The sequence below is a fragment of the Astatotilapia calliptera genome, chromosome 10 (assembly GCF_900246225.1).
Source record: "Astatotilapia calliptera chromosome 10, fAstCal1.2, whole genome shotgun sequence".
Classification (NCBI taxonomy): domain Eukaryota; kingdom Metazoa; phylum Chordata; class Actinopteri; order Cichliformes; family Cichlidae; genus Astatotilapia; species Astatotilapia calliptera.
Genome location: NC_039311.1, coordinates 12,250,044 through 12,271,224, shown reverse-complemented (window position 1 = coordinate 12,271,224; position 21,181 = coordinate 12,250,044). Strand labels below are relative to the sequence as shown.

The window sequence follows — 21,181 nt, the reverse complement described above, 5'->3', positions numbered from 1 at the left end:
CCCCTATTTGTTATGTTGCAGGACACGACGCAAGGGGAGCTGGGAAGTGATGGGCCAGCGGAAGGACAAGAAGATGGGTGGCTCTTTCTTTGCTGAAGACGGGGCTGGCGTGGACTCTGCTCTAAAGGAGGAATTCCTGGCCTGCTGATGGACCCATAATGAACATGTGGCCTAATTATAGCAGGGGGGGTTTTAGTGAATGTAGAAAATGGTAGTTTTATGGGTTTTAGAATTGTTTTTAGTAGAGAGCAAATATTTTATTATGTACATTTTAAGGGTGTTTTATTTGTGCTCCCTGGCCTAGTAATAAACTGTTTCTGATCAGACCTGCTCCCTCTCTGTGCCCGTGGTATCTGACTCGCTTGCTCCCCCTTGTATTTTAAAGAATCTTTCTTTTTAGCGTGACATTCTGGCGCGACCGCTTTAGTGTCCGCCGCGCGTTACATCAGTGTTAAAGATCGATGCAGGAAATGGCTAAATCCCACAGGTTACAGCAGGGTGAACAGGTGACTGGTGGTGCACACCTCCTATGCGTGTCCAGAGTATTGATTCTTACAGTAAACCTTGCAGGACCTCAGCGGTGAGATAGTGTCTGCAGAATAATGGGGTTAGAGGGCTGCACATAAACCCCATGAAACCAGGGAGCCCAAGAGTCTGACCTGTCAGGTTGTTTTAGCAATTCATTTAAAATGCAGAGACTAGATTTGTTGTCATAATAAAGGCTGTGATTAATCTAAGGAGTGTCTCTTTGCAGTGGCAAGGGCAACAGACTGATTTTTGGAATGTGCCATGTGAGTTGCACAGTATGTGATGTACTTCTAAATATACAATTGGGGAAACAGAGTTGAGCTTCTTTAAGGTAACTGGAGCCTCCAGAAGGCAGATTGTGTGTCTCGCACTCAGAGCTCAGAAGCAGAAAGGCTCGAGCTGTGGGCCTTCAAATTCCAGAGAGCAGAGCTGTTTTATATCCAAACAGGTGTCAAATTAAAGGGAAAAAAACATTAAACCTTTGAACCCTACTAGCGGTTCTGTTATACTGTGTGGGAGTCAACTCATCCTGTCAAAGGGAAGGGTCACAGCAAATCAATACAAAGTTCAGAGTGATCTTTCTGTCCTGATGGGAGCTTTCTGTTCGAGGGGAGGCCTGCCCAGAGGACATCAGGGCTCAGTGAGTGACTTGATGATGATGAATTATATGCTATGACCCCCGTATTATGTAAAATCTATGCCATAGAGCACTTAAGGTGTCCTAACTAAGATTACTTATGGTGGGTTTCCTGCATTTTTTCCACCTGTCTATATATATGCATTATACATTAATAACAAAACTCTGTTATTTTCCCTCATTATAATAAAGCTTCTGCTTTTATACTCGACATGCCTCATTCACCCATTCACACAAGCACCTTTCTTTCTAAGTGCTTTCTATCTAACATATAAACACATTCACACTGACATGAGCAACTTTGGGATCAGTACTTTGACCAAGGATACTTTGTCATGCAGACTGGAGTAGGCAGGAATCAAACCACTAATTTTCACATTAGTAGATGGTCTGCTTTATCTTCTCAGCTACAGCCTTCCAAAACATGTTCTGTTTAGGTTAATGTTTCCACATTACAACCACTCTGAGCAATGTGCTGTGTTTATATTTGTTACCCTCTTCTCTACTGCTAAAGTACAGCATTATACTCTCAAGCCCACCCGATTAGCATCAGAAAATAACTCACATGGAGGCTAGTTAGTGCGACATGTGAGACACGTGTGTGTAACTGTTTTTATAGCTACAGCCAACAACTACAACTAGCGTTTCAAATATAGCTACTACAAGGGAAGCTGGGGGGGATCAAAATATTGTTGGGTTAATCTGAATATGAAATGACACAGGCAGTGCCTTGTTTTGGAATTCAAATAAAACTCTGAAACCTTGTTGCAGAGAAGACAATAGAGAAGTCTGAAACTTCAGCCTACAAGTCATTAGGGGTCAATCCTCCAATTATCAATAAATAAAACGTTTTATGCTTTTAAATGACTACACTGCTGTTATTATATTTTCTCACCCAGCTCGGGATCTTTTTGCTCTGTTGAAATGGGAAATTTGTTTGGGAACGATTTCAACAAACACCAAACTTGATAGCATGAGTAATCCCAGCACTGTGGTTAAATGTTTTGATTATCCAGATGGGGTTTTCAGTAGTGCAGTAATGCTGTGCAGCAACTTTACTGGAAAATCCAGTGTGGTTTTATCTTTGCCCCCCCGTGTAACCTTTGAGTATAAAAAACAGTGTGAGAAACACAGCTTGAATCTGAATCGCTTCATGTTCACATCACCAGCTGGCTATATGCTTTTGTAATGTCTGTTATTGCATCTCAGCGTTTAATAGGAAATACAAGCTGTTTTTTTTTTTTTTCATTTAATACCATATAATATCATATTGGATCCATCTCACACCTGGACACCACCGCGCCATAACAGAGATTACAAAAAAAATAATTAAAAAAAGGGGCAAATAGACTGAAAAGACTTTTTATCCCAGAGCTGCATAATGCAGCAATTTCCACATGAATGTGCTCTGTGTGATAAAGTGTTTCACAATCTGGGAGATTGAAGAAAGGTTGCTTTTGTCTGTTTTTAAAACAATCTGTTATATAGTTTGATATAGTTTATGGTTTTTGCATACTTTTTTATGACTGCTGTGAGTGATCTTTGCACTGTTGAGACTGCACTTAATTTTATTGTACACCCAACATGCTACAGTGACAATAAAGGTATTCTCTGTTTTCTGTTCTGTGTGGTATCAAATGGTTTCTGAATGTGTCCCAAGGTTTCCCAGGGATTTAGCCTCCCCTTCTCAGTTGCTGCCTATCTTGGACAAGATCAGCCATTGGTTGCGGAGAATAAAAGCTCTGTGACCAGCCCCCGCCCCAAACTGGGAATGAATGCCCCTGCTTTCACTTTTTCCCCGCTCATCCGCAGAAGAAATACCATTGTTGAGTCCCTCTTTAGGAGCACAGACGGCCAGGCTTGAGTGTGGCGTTCAATGTCTGTACCTCCTCGTGTGATAGCAGGACCAACCTCTGAGCTTCCAACAATTATCATTATCAGAGGCAATAAGGATGAGAACACCTTTTATGAGTCACATCAGTCCGCAATGTTTTACTAATATGGCTCAGACGTCACTTTTTTAAACAAAAAGTTTGATAATTTGCATGTAGTAGTTCAAAATAATATTTGTATGAATTAGGTTTTGTGCAAAATATGATGACAGGAAAGAGGAAATAGCTTCTTTAATAAAAACAAAAGATTCACTTCCCTTTTGAGTCACATCTTTCTACAAATAGAGTTTCATGTGTGGAAATCTTTGTTCCTTTTGGCATCTCGACCAGTGCAAGTTTGGATTATTATTTATTAACATGTCTGTCTGTGTAGCCACCAAAATTAAATACAAACCCTTGGTCATCGTGACTTTAACACACTGCCTAATGATTGATATACTGTCATGGAGTTTATGAATTAGTGATAGAGAGAGCGAAAGGAGAGAAGAGGGAGGAGGGAAAGTGGTGGTCATGGGAGGAGAGGCAAGGGAGCAAGTGTTTCCTCAAGCTGACCAGGAATATAGTGCACATATAGCGGGAGGTTACAGGAGGACACCCTGTGTTGGCTCTGCTTTATCAGCTACTGGCCACACTCAGCTGATCTCTGGACCCTGGGGTTGAGCAACGCGAGAGACAGGCAGCTCTGAAATCACAAAGGCAGCACGGGAAGCCACACAGATTTTAAACAAAGTCGCAGAAAAAGCTGGATAGAAACCGCAACCTCGGGCTTGAGGAGGTGACGAGGGAAAAGGGCAGTTTCAAAATAGAGCAAGAATAGAGTTAAAGATTAATAGGGGCCATAGTGGTGGACAGGAGGTTTTGTTTGAGGTTTTGGGGAGGAGTATGAAGGATTGGAGAGGAGGGTGGGGGGGTCAGAGGCAGTGGTCTGGGAGAAAGTAATTTCAGTGACAGCCAGTGCCAGGGGACCAGAACTCATGTGAAACAGAGGAATTAAAAGATAAAGGAAAGAAAAAGGGACAAGAGGCAGACTGGACGGCCCCACACTGGACTTCAGTATGGGTGTAAAGAGCAAGGCTGCTGCAGCTATCCTTATCCTGCTGCTGTTCCTTGGCTCGCTGTGGCTACGTGAGTTTCTCTCTGTGTGGGTGCGAGCGTGTGTCTTTGATTCTCATGCTGTACTACTTAGTCTAAACAATCAGTGTGTTGTTTGTTCCGGATCAACAATGTCACATGATACCAAGCAGCCTTGATGTACAAAATACATTTAATATTACACATTTATTTATGGTAATGAAATAGTTACCCTTATTTTTCAAATAAGCTACTTCACAAATAATCTTTTACTGGTAAAGATTCTTGAAGGGTTATGTAAGTAACCCTCCAAGAATAATCTGTAAGCCTTAAAAATGTCACTGCGTTTTGCCTCATTAAAAAGAAGTAAAAGTGATTCATTGTCAAAGGAAATCAGTAAGTGGCTCCACTGTGACCTTTTAAAGGGCTAAGGAGCCACTTACTGATCTTTCTAAAAAATGTTCAAACTCAGTCCATGTGATCTGTCTTTGTCTAGTTTGTATTTATAATTCAGAATATTGGCCCCGGTTTTTAGTTGAAAGCATGAAATGTCACTTCTGCGTTTTTATAGTCAGGATGGAGACCATTTACAATAATTCATAGTCGAGTTATTTCTGCTGTTGCAGGTAAATCTGTGCTGTGTTTAATCTGAACTCATTTGCTTGTTTGCTAGTTTTCAGTATTTTGACCAGAAGCTCGATAACCTGAATGTTTATGGGTCAGTTTGGAGGATGAACCTGTGAATGTTTCTGCTGCTGATTCTGTGATTTGCAGTAACCTCACAGCTCCCTTAAAAAACACCAAACACTCCGCAGCACTCTGCATGCTCAACGCAGCTGTTGCCACTGTCACTGGCAACAATGTGTCTGTAAGGGTCTTGTTGTAAATAAACTGAACAGTGCCAAACTTTCATTAGCAACTTGCACATCAGTTAAGATGATAGGCAGGTAGATAAGTTGGTCTTTACATACAGAGATATACAATATGACGTAATACAGGATACAAGGACACCTTACAATCATTTCCATGAGATAACAAAACTGTTAGATAACGGTGCTTCATGAATGTTACATTTCAGCCAGCTATAATCAAAATATCAATAACAATAGAAAATATTTTAAACAGTGACAGCGTGAGAAGGATTGTTTAATGAACCTACATAATACCACTACCTGCACCAGCAGCTCCTCTTACAGCTGCGAAGTGGGTTTCAGCTCATTGGTTTATCCTTTTAGTTCACTCTCACAACTTTGCTTCTTCTTCTTTCTTTTTTTTTTAAGAGAAAGCACTGAAAGCTCGACCATATTGTAGTAGCTCACCATGAAACTGCAGACAAACACTAGCTGAAAATAGCATGAGCCATTAAGAGACAGTTATTTAGTTCACGGGTTTGTCGACACGCAAAGATAAACCAAGCTAAAGCTGTGTGACTATCTGAAAGATTAAATGATAACAATATCAATATTGCTCTGTGAACCAAAACTAACTGTAACCCTTGGTCTTTTTTCTCTTTTCAATGGTCCACTTCAGAGGGGGGGTTGGATTACCACTGGGATTCTTGTGTAAAAGGTTATAATCAGTTAAATAAGGTAAGAGTACCTCCTGAATCTGATATTAGATTGCTTGCAGACTATGAAGTGGATTTCTTTGTTTTTTTTTAAAATAAATGTCGTGCTTTCTTTCTTCCTTTGTCCCCTGCCGATTGCACCCACATTCATGCACTGCCCATCCCCCCCACCATTAGCTTCACCAGCTGTCCAACAGCAGTGTGGGCGATGGAGCTGAGAGCCAGCTTGAGCTGTGCCCCGGTCAGACCTTCCAGGTGTCACTTCTGCTCTCCCACCTGCTGGATGCCCCAACTCACAACTCTGATGTGCTGCTGCAGCCATATCTGTCCAGCTGGGACGAGCTTGTCAAGTAGGATTTTCAGATAAAGATTTGTTTACGGCCATCAGGAAGAAAAGTTATTTGTTGTTTGCTGATTATCTGAAATCTGTAAGCTGCTTTATCCTGTTCTGTGTTACTCTTCTAGTTTCATGGACTCTCTGGGGCCAATGGTGGGACTGATATCTAAAGAGATAGAAAGTAAGACTTCTATAATTCGCCAGCTGGCCCTGACGGCAGACGGGAACCCTGAAGCAGAGGTAGGCCCGGATCTACATTCCATAAACTCTGTAAACTCACAGGGTGGTGGGACAAAGAATAAGGCGTCGGTGCACACCAGTGCTTATCACTCTGTGCGCTCTATGATCTTGGTGGAGCTGAATCAAGGCCTGGTGAGTTTCCACCACCAGACAGACTCTGGATGCCGGACTCTACTGCGCCTGCATCGCGCTCTGCTTTGGCTGAAGCTCTTCCTGGAGAAGCTGGCTGAGACACCAGTGGAGGGACGGCTCAGGAGTCCCTCTGACCTGTGTCGTGAGGCTTACAAGAGCACCCTCGCTCAACACCATACATGGTACGTCCGCAAGGCCGCCGAGCTGGCCTTCATTGCCCTGCCAGAGCGGGGTTTCTTTTTCAGGCTGGTGTGCGTGCAGAACCAGGAGGAGATGAGCAAAGTGCTGCACAGGGTGTCTCGGGCCATCGGAGAGGTTTATGACCGGACACAGAAAGCTCTGGAGGAACATGGCATGCTGGACTTGCCATAAAAAATGAGATAATCAGACTGGACACAGGGGCACTGCTGCTGTTTTACCCGTCTTTGGGTTGTGCTTCTGCTCTGTATCCTTGGCGTCATATATTGGATTTAGATACAAATAAGATGCAAGCTTTTCTACGATGCAAGAATTGACTTGTTTTTCACCCAGAACTCCGCTTTTTTTCTTTTCTTCTACGGACCAAAGTGCTGAGTCAACAATCAACATGTGACATTCAGCTTTACTTTGATGTTTCTCATCAGATTTTATGGGGTACTATCTCAAACTTTGTTGCTGATGATTATGGTTTAGACTGTGCATTATTTACAAAAGTATAATTGATTTTTTTAAATAGCGCATGTGTAACTAAAATTGACAATTGGTAATTGCTATATTAAAAAGAACTGCTCTTTTACAGTGTTATTCCTCTGGTAAATTACCTCGTAACTATCGTGTTGGTCTGAAATCTCCACGCGACCAAATGGATTAGAAAGTTACTGCTTCACAGTGATGCTGTGTGTAGAGTATGGCTTTGTTATTTTTACATCTATGTCATTTTTTTGTATCATGTTAATGATTAATTAAAAAAAAAAAAGAGAAGACAATCCATTTGATTATTTCTACTCATCGTGTGATCCAGCAATGGAAAAACATTTAACTGGCAATAAAATGTTCTTTATGTTGTGCACCAACCAACCAGCAGAGGTTCCAGTGCCCTGCTAGAAGTCACATCACAGTGAATATAATCTGGTCTATGTGGCACTCTTACCTATACACACTCTGCACTTTTTGTCTGAATCCAAATGCAAAGGCTTTTCCTGTCCGAATACGTTTGGTATTACTGTTATAATATCAAAGAATATTCCGTATTATATTACAGAGTACACGTGTAACAGAGAGAATAGCATGTGTATGACTCATCTGCACTGCTGGTGTTGATTAGACTGTTTTAAACCCAGCAGTACCTCCAACGCTGGCTCCATTTTTATGAAACGCTTTCTTTCTGAGTGGGCAACGGTGGAGAAAATGGGGTTAAAGTCACGGAGTGCAGAGGAGACAGGAGCTGGGTAAAGGTCAGGAAGCGGAAGTACACTTCACCTTTAATCCTGTCAACCACTTGGTGGCAGACTATTTAAAGCAACTGCCACAGGGGGGGAAAAGTACAACTTATAAAGCATCCACATTTTTCTCCTGTCTACAGTCAAAGTGACCTGTGACATGGATGGCATAATCATTTTGTGAAAATCAAGTTTATTTTGTATATAATCATCATATATTATATATACCATATATTACTGTTTAAAACAGTAATATATGGTTACCTGTGAGGATTATGGAGAATGAGATTATATTAGTTTCATTCGTTACATTCATCCGAAAACTACTTTTAACACTAGCTGGCTTGTTTTATTGTCAACTGTGAAAGTGATGCTATATTTAACTACACGTTGGTCACTGCTATTCCACCTAGTTTCTAGAACATGCCTGATCATGAGTAATACATCAATCCCTCCGCCCATGAAACTGGCAAAGAGTAGCAGAAAGATGACTGAGAAGCAGGCACGAAAGGAAGTTTGAGTTCCCTTAAATAACATTTATTCATTTCTCTATCTTGGTTTGCAGTAAACATGAGCAAAAATATACATACAGTTAGAGCAGAAAACAAAGATCCAGAATATTTATCATCTGTTAGGGAGAGAGTGTTTGAACAAATTCACTGAATTTCCTTCTTGTTGGCTTATAATACCAGTCTTAAGCAGTAATACAGTTTAACATTAAGGGGCAATGAGATTGTTTTTTACTTATTCATGTAGTTATCTCTACTTAAAAGCCAACAGTTGGCTTTCTCCAACCTTTGCAGTGGATAAAGTGCTGTCAGAACTCTGACAGAAAGCTTTGATTATAGGTTTGTTTTAAAACAGTAAAACAAACTCAAATGACAAAAACATTCAAAGAAAAAAAAACAACTCAAATCCATATCTATTCAAGTTTCCTTGAATACTATTCTGAAAATCTATCTAGTACGTCCTATCACATGATATATTCCAGGCTAATGCATTCTCTCATCTTTACAACAAAATACTCTTTTATAAACAAAACAATTCTTTTTTTTTAATGGTTCCATCATCATAATGACACACACTGACATATATGCAGTCTTTCCCTTTTGTTCCTTACTGTTTCTGATGCACGTCGCTCTGATTGTGTTACAACCTTTCCTGTAAATATTCATATAGCCACACAAGAAATAAATATATTGCTTTTCAAAGACATTTCCAAATTATCACTGGAAAAAAAGCAGATAAATGGAGATAACAGGAAATAACATTCTGTGACACTGGGGGAGCAACACTGTCTGTCCACCAGGAGGCACTGTTATGTCGTGGTGAACCATGTTCCTTTGTGCGTATTATTATTATATAAGAGGAGGCCTTTTTATTATCACAGGGTATTTAGCCCTCCAGTTGGATCCTACAGTATCTCTGCATGGGATCCTTACTCAGATCTACTGCTGAGGATGTGTCAGACAAGTGGAAATTCAATTTTAACTGTCATGTAGATCTTTGGTTGAAGAAATCATCTTCACATGCGTGAGTGAAACAAGAGTGTCCGATTAGCCAGTGAAGCGGAACACTTTTATTTGTTGTGATGTGATTCAAACTAAACAAAGTGTAATGTGAATGTGGTGAGCAAAATGAGAAATGAATAAACCTTGAACCGGCCGCCTGACACGAGGAGGAGGAGCAACAGAGCGGGGTAAAGAAGTTCAGCGTGCCTGCTCTGGATTAGCTGACCAGATTAAGAGATTACATTGAAATTAAGTAAGTGTTGCAGCGGTGCAAGAGGAGAAATGCATGCAAACTGGGTGGCGGACTCATGAAAAATTACTGTTAGAGCTGATCATCCATTATAAATGACCTTTCAAATATAGATCAGATAATCACCTTGGATCTAATGGGCTTGCCTTCATTCTCTGTCAGATGATGCAGTCTTATTTAAACCACTGCAAGATATTTGCAGGCATACAGAGAAACACACAGCCTTCCAAAACAAATTAATAATCAGCCAGACCTTAATGTGAGCGAACAGATGCTCGTGTTCTATATTTGCTGCAGTGACATGGCAGGATCACAGTCTAACTGATCTAACAGTTTTGGAGCTGTGCAGAGGTAACGTGCCTGAGTTTAAAAGTGTGACTCCACAGATTTCTCAAGCCAATAATTTAAGGGATGCTTAGTAAACAGCTCAAGCACTAAACTCAGGAACATGTCTGACTTTTTTAGAGGCTGAAACTGATTGTCTTGTTATCAGTATGGGTTTTCCTTCAGTATGATTCATACAATACCGGGGAACACAACAACATCGAACCAAATTAACAAAAAAATATCTTTCTTCTGTGGTCAATGGAGTAAATCTTCATGTTGTTTTTAATTTGCTACAGCCCTACAAATCAAAACTGAACTAACATTCAAAATAATAAAGTAACGACTGTCTTTTAAAATAAGAGGTAAAGTGTACATTTTCGTATCTCAGATGCATCCTTTAGGTGAAGAAAATGAGAATGAATGAGAAAAAAGAAAACTACCCAAAAAAACAAAACACAAAAAACAAACAACTTCCTTCAAAACTGGAAATGCATTAATAAACTCAAGTCAGCTTCACAAAAAAAGAAAAGAATAAAAGCACACTTTCTGTGCAAAACAATACCTTTTTTTTTTTACAATGGCATCTATTTCTGATACAAGTGAAATAGATGCAATACACTCAATAATACAGCTCCTCTAAACATCGATTGAATATTAATATTAAAAACTGAAACGCAAGAAATTCTAGGTTTGACTTTGGGAATAAAATGCGATATTGAATTTTGTCTGTGTGTGTTTGTGTGCTCGTGCAGAACAGAGGTCGATTTTGTCATTTTCACATGATATTCAGGTATCTTATTGGACTGCAGTCCAGGATCCACAAAGCTAGAGTTCAGTTTACCCCGTAACCGACTGAGAATTCAGGTGTTATATGACCCCCCCCATATATAAATATATATATATATCATCTGTTTCACAAGCTACTCATTCACAATGAGAGTGAATATCAAATGATCCAAAATGATTACTATTTAATAGAAGTCATCTGATGAATGGATACGGGCATTCATAATGCATGCCACTTAATGAATATTGCACATTGCATGCAACTTCCCGACCTACAGTATGAACTAAAACACACGATCTCCTGCACTCTTTACTCCTCTTTACCTGTAATGTGTACCTCATGTTCTTCTTTTTTTGGGGGCGGGGGGTCATCTTACTGTATCACTTTTTTTTTTTAAAAAACACAGGTTTAAAGATTACGGTGTGGTCCCTCCTGGTGGTCAGTCGCTGAACTTATTACAGATGTAAGCAGCCGAGAGGTGGGACACAGGAGCCTCCTGCCTTTGTAGCATACTAAGACAATACGCACATGCAAATGGCATCATCTCTGCATCAATCCTGTTTGTTGGAATATTCTTTTAAAGTGCAACAAAATAGACGCACTGATGTAAGATTACTATTATTATGCTGTATAAATACTGTAGATATACACGCTCGGTATTGTAATTTGTGGATCTTCATATCTAGAGGGATACTCTATGAGGAGGCAGCGGGTTGGCGGGGGGTGGGGAGCAGCAGTACAGTGGTAAAGTTGCTGATCCTTGCAAACTCTGCAAACACACGTCCACGTCCTTTATAGCCCCCTAGTTTGTCATGCAGTATAAATAGACATCACCTCAAACTAACTGATGGAAAATAACCTGTGTGTGAATGCTCACAGAAATAATGACAGGATTAGCACCCTTTTGGTTCTCACCTCGTCTCGCCACGTGACCTGACAAAGAATTTCCCACAAAAATCTGTGGAGAGGTGTGGGGTGGAGGGTGGGGGTGAGGTTGGAAAGGGTTGGGGGTGTAAACAAATCCTAAAAAGGGTGTGAATACTGTGATTTTTGTTTTCTGTGCATGTGCAGTGTTGCTGAGAATGAAGACAGTATGTTTTGGGGGATGAGGCTGGTGGGGGTGGGGGTTAGGGTGGGGTTGGAGGAGGGGGGTAAACCTAGTTTTTACTGTTGATCCTCAGCTTGAAAGACACTCGCCCAGCAAACTTGTCCCTTTCACCTCCAACGGGAATGTTTTCGGCGTTGATCTTGCACTCAATGTTCACGTCTTCATTGTGAGTAATGTTGAGGAACTTGACTGCAACCAAGGGCTGAGAGTAGTTCACCTGCAAAAACAGTCAACAAAGACGTCGTAAACCTGCGGACCCAGTAGGTTTAACTCTGTGGTCTGTGTGCGCAATTGTAAACAAACACACATTAATTATTAACAGTTACTGCTATCATGTTTACAGCACATTATATTTTAATTTAAACCACATTCTTACCTGCGCTTTCTTGCCGTAGTAAGGGAAGTACATAGGGTTGATTGTGCCATTTGGAGGAAAGTAAATCAACTCTCCAATTTTATCAGCGTCATCTTTCTGAGGGGGTGAAACGGCTTCATCAGTTATATAGCTATAATCTCCACTTTATAAGGTGGAGGTGAGCTTTATTTGTCTACTTTTCTCTAAATTTCTTTCTCCTACATATCTACCATCTAGTTCTAAAATGCAAATACAAAACAACAATGTGATCGACTGCTACAGATATATCATATAGAAATATTATCTAAACCAGGGGAGTCAAACTCTGAGAAAGGTAACGCAGCGTCAAATTTTATAGTGACTAAGATAACCTGTTAAGTAGAATCCTATGTAAATAACATTTTTTAAAGCCAATTTCAACAATATTTTTTTCTACATTCAGCAACTTTGTTATTACAAACACGCGCATCATAAATCGTACAAATTACTAAACTACTTTATGTCAGTGTGATATAGCAGACTAAGTCATATGAAGACAGATATGTCTCAAGATATAATCCTAAATATAGTAAAAAGTGCAAAAATACTAATCATACTCTCACAATTTTTACACACTTTGTAAAACCACCCAGTGGGTGAAACTGGGCCCTTTGGCAGACCTCTTCTTGCCCAAAGGCTTTTTGTTTGACACCTCTGATCTAAACTGTACCAAACATGGGTCCTGGACTTTTTCTTACCCATTGATCTTTGCCAACTCTGTATTTCTGCGAGTGAACAAATTAATGGAACACAATGGAGAAAAGAAAAGGGCAGCGATAAAAACAACTGGCTTGACTGACAAGACAGCCTGAAAAGAAATTCATGATAGCTAAGAAAGGAAGATGGAGGTAAACGACAGGTGGAATACTGCAGATGACGTGAGGCACAATAGCTATGAATAAAACTGTTGTGTCAAGCCTCGGATTGTGAAAGACAAAAAGGGATTACCTTTGCAGCACAGGTGACATACGGAGCCTGGTTATCCTTTCCTGGCAGCAAACCAATCACCTGATGAGAAAATAAAGAAAACCGTTTTTTGTTCATTTTTAGGCGATATAACATAAGTGAATGATGATAAATGCAAAAACCAATCAGTTTAATTATGATAGTGACTTTTTTCTTTTTATCATTTCCAACCAGTTTGGTTGTCTCAGTCACTCCATGTCTCCTAGCAACACCAGTCCCTTTCACTCCCCTCTCTTTTCCTTTCATACCCGATTCAGCTTGATGATGATGCATGGCTGGCCTTCTCGGTATCCATAGTAACGGTCATCGATTCCAGAGCAGCTCTGGAGGACTGTGCGGTTGAACTGACAGGATCGTTTCGGGTTGTTCTTCACCTCACCGCTGTCCTCCTGGATGAAGTACTTGTCTGGGGCGCACTCGTGATTTTTCTGGGCTTGGAGGGAATCATTGTAGGCTGCAGGGAAAATAGGAGAGTGTGTGTGGGGTGAAATTGTCTTTATAATCAACTAAGATCCCAGTACAAGACGGTCTCCTGTCAGCTAACTATAAAGAGATTATCTGTGTATGTCATAACATTCTGTCTTAGAGGGCAAGAGCCAAACTTACGTTGAAGGAATTTGTCCAATGTCTGGGCATACAGGTCCCAGCTCTCAGTGTCCTCTTTAGTATAGACTATTTCAAAGGTGTCATCTGCCCGAGGTCTAATCACCAAGCCTGAGAGTGACAAGAGAGACAGCAGGGAGTACATGACACAGTGCACAGACCATGATCTGTGTTCATGCAGCTTGTATCTATAGTTTCTGCACCTGGTGTGGAGAGCCTGTCTTGCCAGGTTGGTCTGTGTTCGTCCAGGGTCTGCAGCATGACATACATGGTGAGAGCAAACATGCCAGCGAGGCAGGTGTAGAAAATTAAATAGAAGAGAAAAATAAGGCCTGCAGACAATGAGAAAATAGAGCCATATTAATATAAGCAATAGTAACAAAAATGGAATATTAAAATATTACAAAACAGCATCTTCCCCAACTGGAAAAATGTGTAAAAACTATTTCTTCATCATCAGATTTGGTCAGTTGATGTTGTAGAAAGATAATCTGATCATATGCCCCAAAATTGATATCGCTGAGACATTTTCATCTATAAATGGCTACATATAAGATAATATAATTTGTGTTTATGTGTTTATTGCATGGAAAATGTATGTTTGATACACTGTGCAAAAAACCCCAATAACCTTTAATCCTTTTTTTTTGCTATGATTACATTATTTAGTCTGCTGTACACCACAGCACATCTATGAATTATGCATAAAGTCCATTAGACTAACATCTGCAAGTCAGCAAAGTCCATTTCATTATAATTGCAGCACACAAACCCTTAATGAGAACAAATAATCTCACATCTGAATTGATGAGTAGTTCATGTCTATTACGTCACTCTCTAACCAAACATGTCTACGGGATTTCAGTTAATCCTCGTTAAATTGCTTCACTGCATCTGCAACATCTGCCTCTGTTTCTCTCTCACTCACATGAAAGAAATCATCCTTTAGATGCAATGCTTAAAATATCATCGTTTAAAGTTAAAATAACTGGAGGCAACACATTTTCACTGTAATGCAACTAATGCAAGTGGTCTGAGAGAGAACTAGAGTCTCCCCAGGGCTCTATTTTAAGGCTTTAGATCATCTAGACCACAATAGGAGATGGTGTCCAATCATGGGTCTTTTAAAAAGAATAACAGGGAAGCACTATAGGGTATCATAAAAAGCACAAAGTGCATGTAGGATATAAGAAGCGGTGGTGCAATGTGTGAAGCAGAAGACATCCACCAGGGCGAGCAGGGTTTGAATCATATGTGAAGCCATAACTCAATACTGACTCATTTTAGCACACATGCCAGTGGCTGTACAGTGGAAGGTGCTTAGTACAGATCAGGCAGAGCTTTTCCTTCCATGTTTCTGCCCACTGCAGGTTTTTATGTTATTTTATCAACATAAACTCAAAACACAAGCTGCACATTAATCCTTAAATTCTTTGTGTTTTTGCATGGACTGAAAAATAAGTATGACACAAAGTGAACCTAACCACGCAGGAGTTCGTGGCTGACGACCAACTTCATTATATGTCCTGTCCACAGAAAGGAAGGAAGAATGACAGAAGGCAACACCAGGAGAGAGAAAATAAGGATGCCCCGGAGACTGAGCCACAGAGTCAGGGGACTAGGTTTATTAATAACTGTGTACGAGCAAATTGATAATGATAATTACATTTGATATAAAGAAGAGTTTGTTTTTAATGCTTTACTTTGTCATTGTTGTGACGAAAATACTGAGATTTCAGATGGAGATCCTAACTTGGCATCTTTTCATTGTTATTTTGTGAGATCAACAAATTCATAAACCATTTCTGAGGCGATCTTTCTAACTTGGAACCATCAGATACATTTGAAGCAGCTGTTTGCTTCCTATCCACATACAGAACATGTATGTGACGCATCCCACATTTCAAGCATCGACACCTGAGGCCATTGTTGGGAGGCAGCTGAGTGCCTTGACCCTGCACCTCTGCTGGATGGCCCCCAGCGTGGCGCTCACTCCCTCAGTCAGCAGGCTCAGCATCGCATTTGTCTCCCTGCGCTGCCAGACTGGCAAAATGTCAAGGGGAGATGGAGGGGGGGTGGCAATCGCAGAGGGGTATCTTGATGATTTACAGCTTGTGTGCACAGCTTGTGTGTGCATTTTTTGCCTGACTGTACCTGAAGTTTTAGAATCTAATAAAAACGAATCCCTTAGTGGGATGACAATGAGCATCCCATCTACACCACAGAAAAGACACAAGCTCAGTTATTAATTATACACAGACCATGAACTATGCTGGAGGCAACGCAGCAAGAGAGACGCTACGATCCAACAAAAGTGGCAAAGTGTTTGTCTCTGTCGTCAAGGGGGTGGGGGGATTTTTGTGCTAACCACAAATATGACACCACCCAGGGGGAGAATGAATGTGCGCACATCCAGACGGGATCAAGCGTGCAGGCAAGGTGGCTTCCCCCCCCTGGCAAACAGGGTGTTGGGTTTACAGCCTGCCCTCTCAGTCATGCTGATGATGGACAGTGAGGCGTCTCTGTTTCGCACTGGTTTTGTATGCAGACGGTGATTGAAAGAAAAGAACAAAAGGACAGGCTCGGATGGTCCACTACCCTGTTCTTTCTTCGGTAATAATGGCAGGAGGTGTCCCTTTTTTCTCTCACAATTAATTGGGAGGACATGCTGTTTAATCGCTTTGCAACTTGCTGATCAAACGCACCTCTGAAATAAAAATGAAAAGGTCTGGCGAGAGCGTGGATAGCTCTGAGCTGTGGCTCTTTCACCGGCAAACACTGCTAATTATCTCGTACACAATGTTAAAGTAACAAAGAGCACCGTGATTCTGGTCACCATGAGGCCCTTTGAGGTTCTTTTCCTGTGTTGCAGTGTGGACTTTGTTTCTGGAAGTGGGAGGTCCAGAACACTTCATTAGTCAAGCTAGTTGTCTGACCATGTTTCACTGTGTCAGCTTGTGGCATGTGTAACAACAAACCTGCAGCACTGCTCTCCTTTATCAAGGTTATTTCCATATCATTACAGCTCTTTACAGAAAGCAGAACACAAAAGGAAGTGTTTTGCGTCTCATCCTCAAAGAAGTCTTTGATCTAATGCTTTGAATGTGCATTGTGCTGCAGAAACACATTAATGCCTTAAAGAGACTGGAAACCTGCATTTAAACCCCTCTTCAGTGCAAGCCGTAAGAAACTGTATCACGAGTAGATTAGGCCGTGTTGCCAGCACATTGGAAGTAATGGTACAGTATGTACAGCATTAGGAGAATGAGAAAGTGCTACTCTGAAAAGCCAAGTTTAGCAGACCTACATGTAGTCTCTAACTCCAGAAATAGCCTAATTACTAAGTCTCAGAGAGCGCAGCTTAAAAAGGCCAACAGACCTTAAAGCACCTGGGGCACATTGGACTGGATTAAGTTGTACACTGTGGGAGGATTCCAGTTAAGGAAGCTACAGTCCATGAGTCCCAGCCCCACGCTGAAAGAATAATATATGTGCACTGATGAAAAATAATCAGAAAATTCAAACTCAAAGTAAAGACTACGTTTAACACAGTTTCAGCCTCGAGTGCTAAACTCAAGTCTCTGAGCTCAGATCTTCAGTGAAAATGTGAAAATGAATCCAAGTTCCTAAAAATGTTTTACTTTGCCAGAGCACGTTGAATTTGATACCTTCCTCTCCAGCCAATGAACTCATTAGATTAGGATTAAATCCCTTACTGATTTACACACACTGGGAGGGGTCGAGTTGGAGGTGATACAAATAGCATTTAGCCCTCGGCTTTACCCAGATTAAACATGCTCCAATGTCATTAGAACACAGCCATATGCGCCCTGTCATCTCATGAATCTTTGAACTAGTTGCAGGGTCTTTGTATAGCAGAAAATGTGTCAGTATATGGCAACACTACGGTGTTAAAAAGAGGATTTGACCTGATCGTCGCTCAGCATCTCAGGGGAAAAGCCTGGAAATAAATGACATCATGTTGCACACACACTTGATGAAGCCACGGGCATGCAAACAAATCTCTGTACAACTTCAGTAAGCCGCTTTCCTAGAAAAAGTCTTCTCTGCAGCAGAATGAAAGTCATAGTTATAACTAAATCACTCTTCAGAAGAGAAGAATCGATTACATGCACTTTACAAGAAAGTGGAGCCTTTTTATTTTCAGCAATGCTGCTGTAATCAGGTTTATCCAAATGTAAAATAAAACCAAATGCCTCATCCCTTATGCTGGGCGCAATGCGCAGGGAAAGCATTGTAGAAAAAATACATTAAATTAATAAAGTAGACAGGAGTTGGGGTGGGTGGGTGGGGTGGGGGGGTTCGGCTGGCTTCCACAGGAGCGGTGCCGCAGTCAGATTTCAGCACCAACCTGTAGTGGACAGCGACATCCATCTCATCGCCTGAAGGAAATTACCGCCTAACTTCAAGCAGGGTCGAAATTCATGTCATGGTTACACACGCTCATTTCTCTCTTACAGCATCTTAGCGAACCTTTAGGGGGGGGGGAAACCACTGTGCCAGAGACCTGTTACAGAGCCGGGGGACCCTGTTTGCTGCATTGCCGTAGCTGGACAGCACTTACCCCAGCTGCTCGCCGTTCTGCCCAGAAACTCCCTCGTCCTCGGGTTCCATAGAAACTCCTTCCAATCGCTTTTGTCTCCATCCTTTGCCATTTTCTAACGAACTGCTCCAAAGCTCAACTAAAAGCGGCCTGATGACACTGAGCGCCGGGCTGAAGCACTTTGCCCTGACAGCAGAGAACAAGAGGGATGGAGAGAGAAGGAGAGAGAGAGCCCTGCCGTATCACTGCTCCTACAGGAAGAAGACCGGCATTAAAGAAGTCGACTTAAACACTCAACGAGCCCGCATGAAAATAAATAAAGTAAAAGCACTGCTGTAGCCTAGATTATATGAAGGACTGGTAGGCCAACAGAAGAGGTAGCAGTTTCACACTCAGAACAGACCTAGTGACTGCCCTCCCCCCCAGCTCTTGTCTGCATGCCGCAGAGTTTTGATGAGTGGTGCAGAAATGTAGTGATACTGCGGTAAAGCACTCCCTCCGCCTCCCTCTACAAGCGCCACACCGCTCTCCACACATACATCCTAACACGCACGCACCAGCGCAGGCCTTAACCCTCCTCCCGCATGCCGCGATCCACAGCAGCTCCCGCCTACTCCACCCGCCTGACCAATCACCTGCTCGGGATCCTCACTCCTGATGCACGAGAGACAAGCCTCAGAGCAAATCGCTTGGTGGCTTAGGGCATCCCTTTATTGGCTAAGTGGTTCTTGACGTCACGTATCCAAAGAAAAATCAACAGAATAATTTTAATAATCCCTCATGGACCGTAAAGTGTCTCTGTTGGTGAATTCACTGTCCGCTTGAGGTGACTAATTTATGTCCCATTCAGGCTTTTATTTATTTTTGAATCAAGTTATGTCAGGAAAGCCTTGGAGAAATTTTTTTTTTCCTTTTAAAAACAGCAGTAAATGAGAATGAGGCTTTTTGAAAGGATAACATAGAAATTACATTAAACCCTATATATACATTATTAACATCGTTTACACATCAAAAATATACAGTCACCCACTTTCAGTTCTAAATATTTCCGTATAACTTATTAGAATCTGGAGCTTACGAGGTTCTTAAATTAGCCAAATAGAACCACAGATTGAACAACATACATATTACGCATTGTCTTTAATTATTTAACAAAAATTAAGCAATATTGCAGAAGTATTGCATTTAAAACTAAGCAAAATTCACAATTCTATGGTTTATTATAAACACCTTTAGAAGCAATAACTTGAATTAACTGTTTTCTGTATGATTTTTATCAGTTATTTACATTCATGTGGACACCTTTGGACTGCTGTTCTTTACATTGCTTCAGTTCATTGAGGTTTGCGCGCTCTCTTAAAGTACCACCACAGCATTTTAGTCATCCTGATGTCTAGATTTGGGCCATTGCAACACTTTGGTTCTTTTCGTTTGCTTTAGATTCATTGCCGTGATTAGGACCATTGTCTTGTTATGAGATCCAGTTTGGGCCAACCTTTAGCTGTCAGATAGATGACCTCACATTTGACTCTAGAATACTTTGTTATAAAGATGAGTTGAGTCAACTCGACAACTGCAAGGTGCCCAGGTCCTGTAGCTGCCCAAATCATTACTTGTTCAGTGCCATGCTTGACAGTTGGTATGAGGTGTTTGTGCTGATTTGCTGTGTTTAGTTTTGCTAAGCACAGTGAAGTGCAAACCTATATGTCCACTTTGGAATGATGTCCTTGTCATGGTCCTGGGCCATGTGGGCCCAGTATTCTTAGTTTTCATGTATTTTTGTATTTTGTTCTTTATTTAGGCCATGCTTCCTGGGTTGATCTGTTACGTTGTTCCTTATGTGTTTTCCCTTCGTGACTCTTACCCCCTGTGTGCCCCTCTGTGTATTTATGAGCCCTCGTCTCTCTTTGTGTTTTATTCTATGTTCTCCCCGTGCTCTCTCTCCTCCTGTTTGAACCTCTGTGTACTTCCTGTTTTACTTTGCCCATCTCCCATCAGTGTTACGTTCACTCCTGCCGTGTCTTGTTATGATTATCAGTGTCACCTGTGTTCCCCGTGTGCATCCACTTCCCCTGATCATCCCTCATGTGTATTTAGTCTCTGTGTTTCATACAGTCTGTGTCGCGTCGTCTGTGTTATCTCCCCTACCCCTTGTCATAGTTTCCCAGCCTTAACTAGTCCTAGTTTGTACTTTGTTTAGCCATAGTTTTCCCAGTCTATGTTCAGGTTTTCCCTCAGTTGCTTTGCTGCCTTGTTCCTTAAGTTTTCGGCCCTAAATAAAGGCTCGCCTTCTGTTAAGTCCGGTTTTGTGTCCTCACCTCTGTTTGCTCTTGGGTCCTCCACTCACTCCACACGGTCTGCCCTGGCGGTCCGTGACAGTCCTCTGTCAAAGGACACAGAGCCTCTGTCATTCCAGAGGCCCTGTGGTTTAATGCTCCAAACTACCAAAACCTCTGCTTTTACAGAGGAGCTCACACTTGATCATGATCAGTTAATGAAGTGCATCCGATTAGCAGCAGCTGGCTGCTACTTATCTTCATAATCAGTATGAAAACAGTAAGGGAGTACTTAGTTTTTCACATACTCCCTTTGGATTGACATTTTAGCTTAATTTTGTTAAAAATGAAATAATAACACTGTGCAGTGTGGACACACTCAGTATGTCCACACTTTTTACATACTTGTAGAACTTTGTAAGGACCAGATGATTATTTAAATGTCCTGATACACCTTAGAACTGAAAGAGGGTGTGCTTTCATTTTCACATAGCTGAGGTTAAAATGTGAAATCCCTGTTAAATCCAAATGATAAAGGACACGTCAAGGGTTACTGAGTCAAATGGCTATTAC

General features: G+C 41.3%; 2 protein-coding genes across 3 annotated transcripts; one reads left to right on the top strand and one right to left on the bottom strand.

Moving 5' to 3' along the window:
• The first annotated feature begins 3,636 nt into the window (after positions 1-3,636).
• Positions 3,637-7,326, top strand: gltpd2b (glycolipid transfer protein domain containing 2b). The gene is made up of 4 exons (XM_026181953.1): positions 3,637-4,182; positions 5,659-5,717; positions 5,873-6,045; positions 6,161-7,326. Exons 1-4 carry the CDS (start codon positions 4,113-4,115, stop codon positions 6,774-6,776), a joined length of 918 nt encoding a protein of 305 aa, XP_026037738.1. The 5' UTR covers positions 3,637-4,112; the 3' UTR covers positions 6,777-7,326.
• Positions 7,327-8,337: 1,011 nt separating this feature from the next.
• atp1b2b (ATPase Na+/K+ transporting subunit beta 2b) lies at positions 8,338-18,874 on the bottom strand. Of its 2 annotated transcripts, XM_026182617.1 has the most exons (8): positions 18,354-18,874; positions 13,972-14,100; positions 13,772-13,879; positions 13,414-13,619; positions 13,148-13,207; positions 12,898-12,924; positions 12,182-12,277; positions 8,338-12,022 (listed from the first exon to the last, which is right to left on the bottom strand). In XM_026182617.1, exons 1-8 carry the CDS (start codon positions 18,442-18,444, stop codon positions 11,855-11,857), a joined length of 885 nt encoding a protein of 294 aa, XP_026038402.1. In that variant the 5' UTR covers positions 18,445-18,874; the 3' UTR covers positions 8,338-11,854. The 2 variants fall into 2 exon arrangements, with proteins under 2 accessions (XP_026038402.1, XP_026038403.1); XM_026182618.1 differs by lacking the exon at positions 12,898-12,924.
• Between the last annotated feature and the right edge of the window lie 2,307 nt (positions 18,875-21,181).

Excerpts from the sequence above, each read along its gene's own strand:
- gltpd2b (XM_026181953.1), top strand. The coding sequence starts at position 4,113 with ATGGGTGTAAAGAGCAAGGCTGCTGCAGCTATCCTTATCCTGCTGCTG. Across the intron at positions 4,183-5,658 it reads CCTTGGCTCGCTGTGGCTAC|AGGGGGGGTTGGATTACCAC; the intron begins GTGAGTTTCTCT and ends GGTCCACTTCAG. Across the intron at positions 6,046-6,160 it reads AGCTGGGACGAGCTTGTCAA|TTTCATGGACTCTCTGGGGC; the intron begins GTAGGATTTTCA and ends TTACTCTTCTAG.
- atp1b2b (XM_026182617.1), bottom strand. The coding sequence starts at position 18,444 with ATGGCAAAGGATGGAGACAAAAGCGATTGGAAGGAGTTTCTATGGAAC. Across the intron at positions 12,278-12,897 it reads GAGTTGGCAAAGATCAATGG|AAAGATGACGCTGATAAAAT; the intron begins GTAAGAAAAAGT and ends TCACCCCCTCAG. Across the intron at positions 12,023-12,181 it reads ACTACGGCAAGAAAGCGCAG|GTGAACTACTCTCAGCCCTT; the intron begins GTAAGAATGTGG and ends CTGTTTTTGCAG.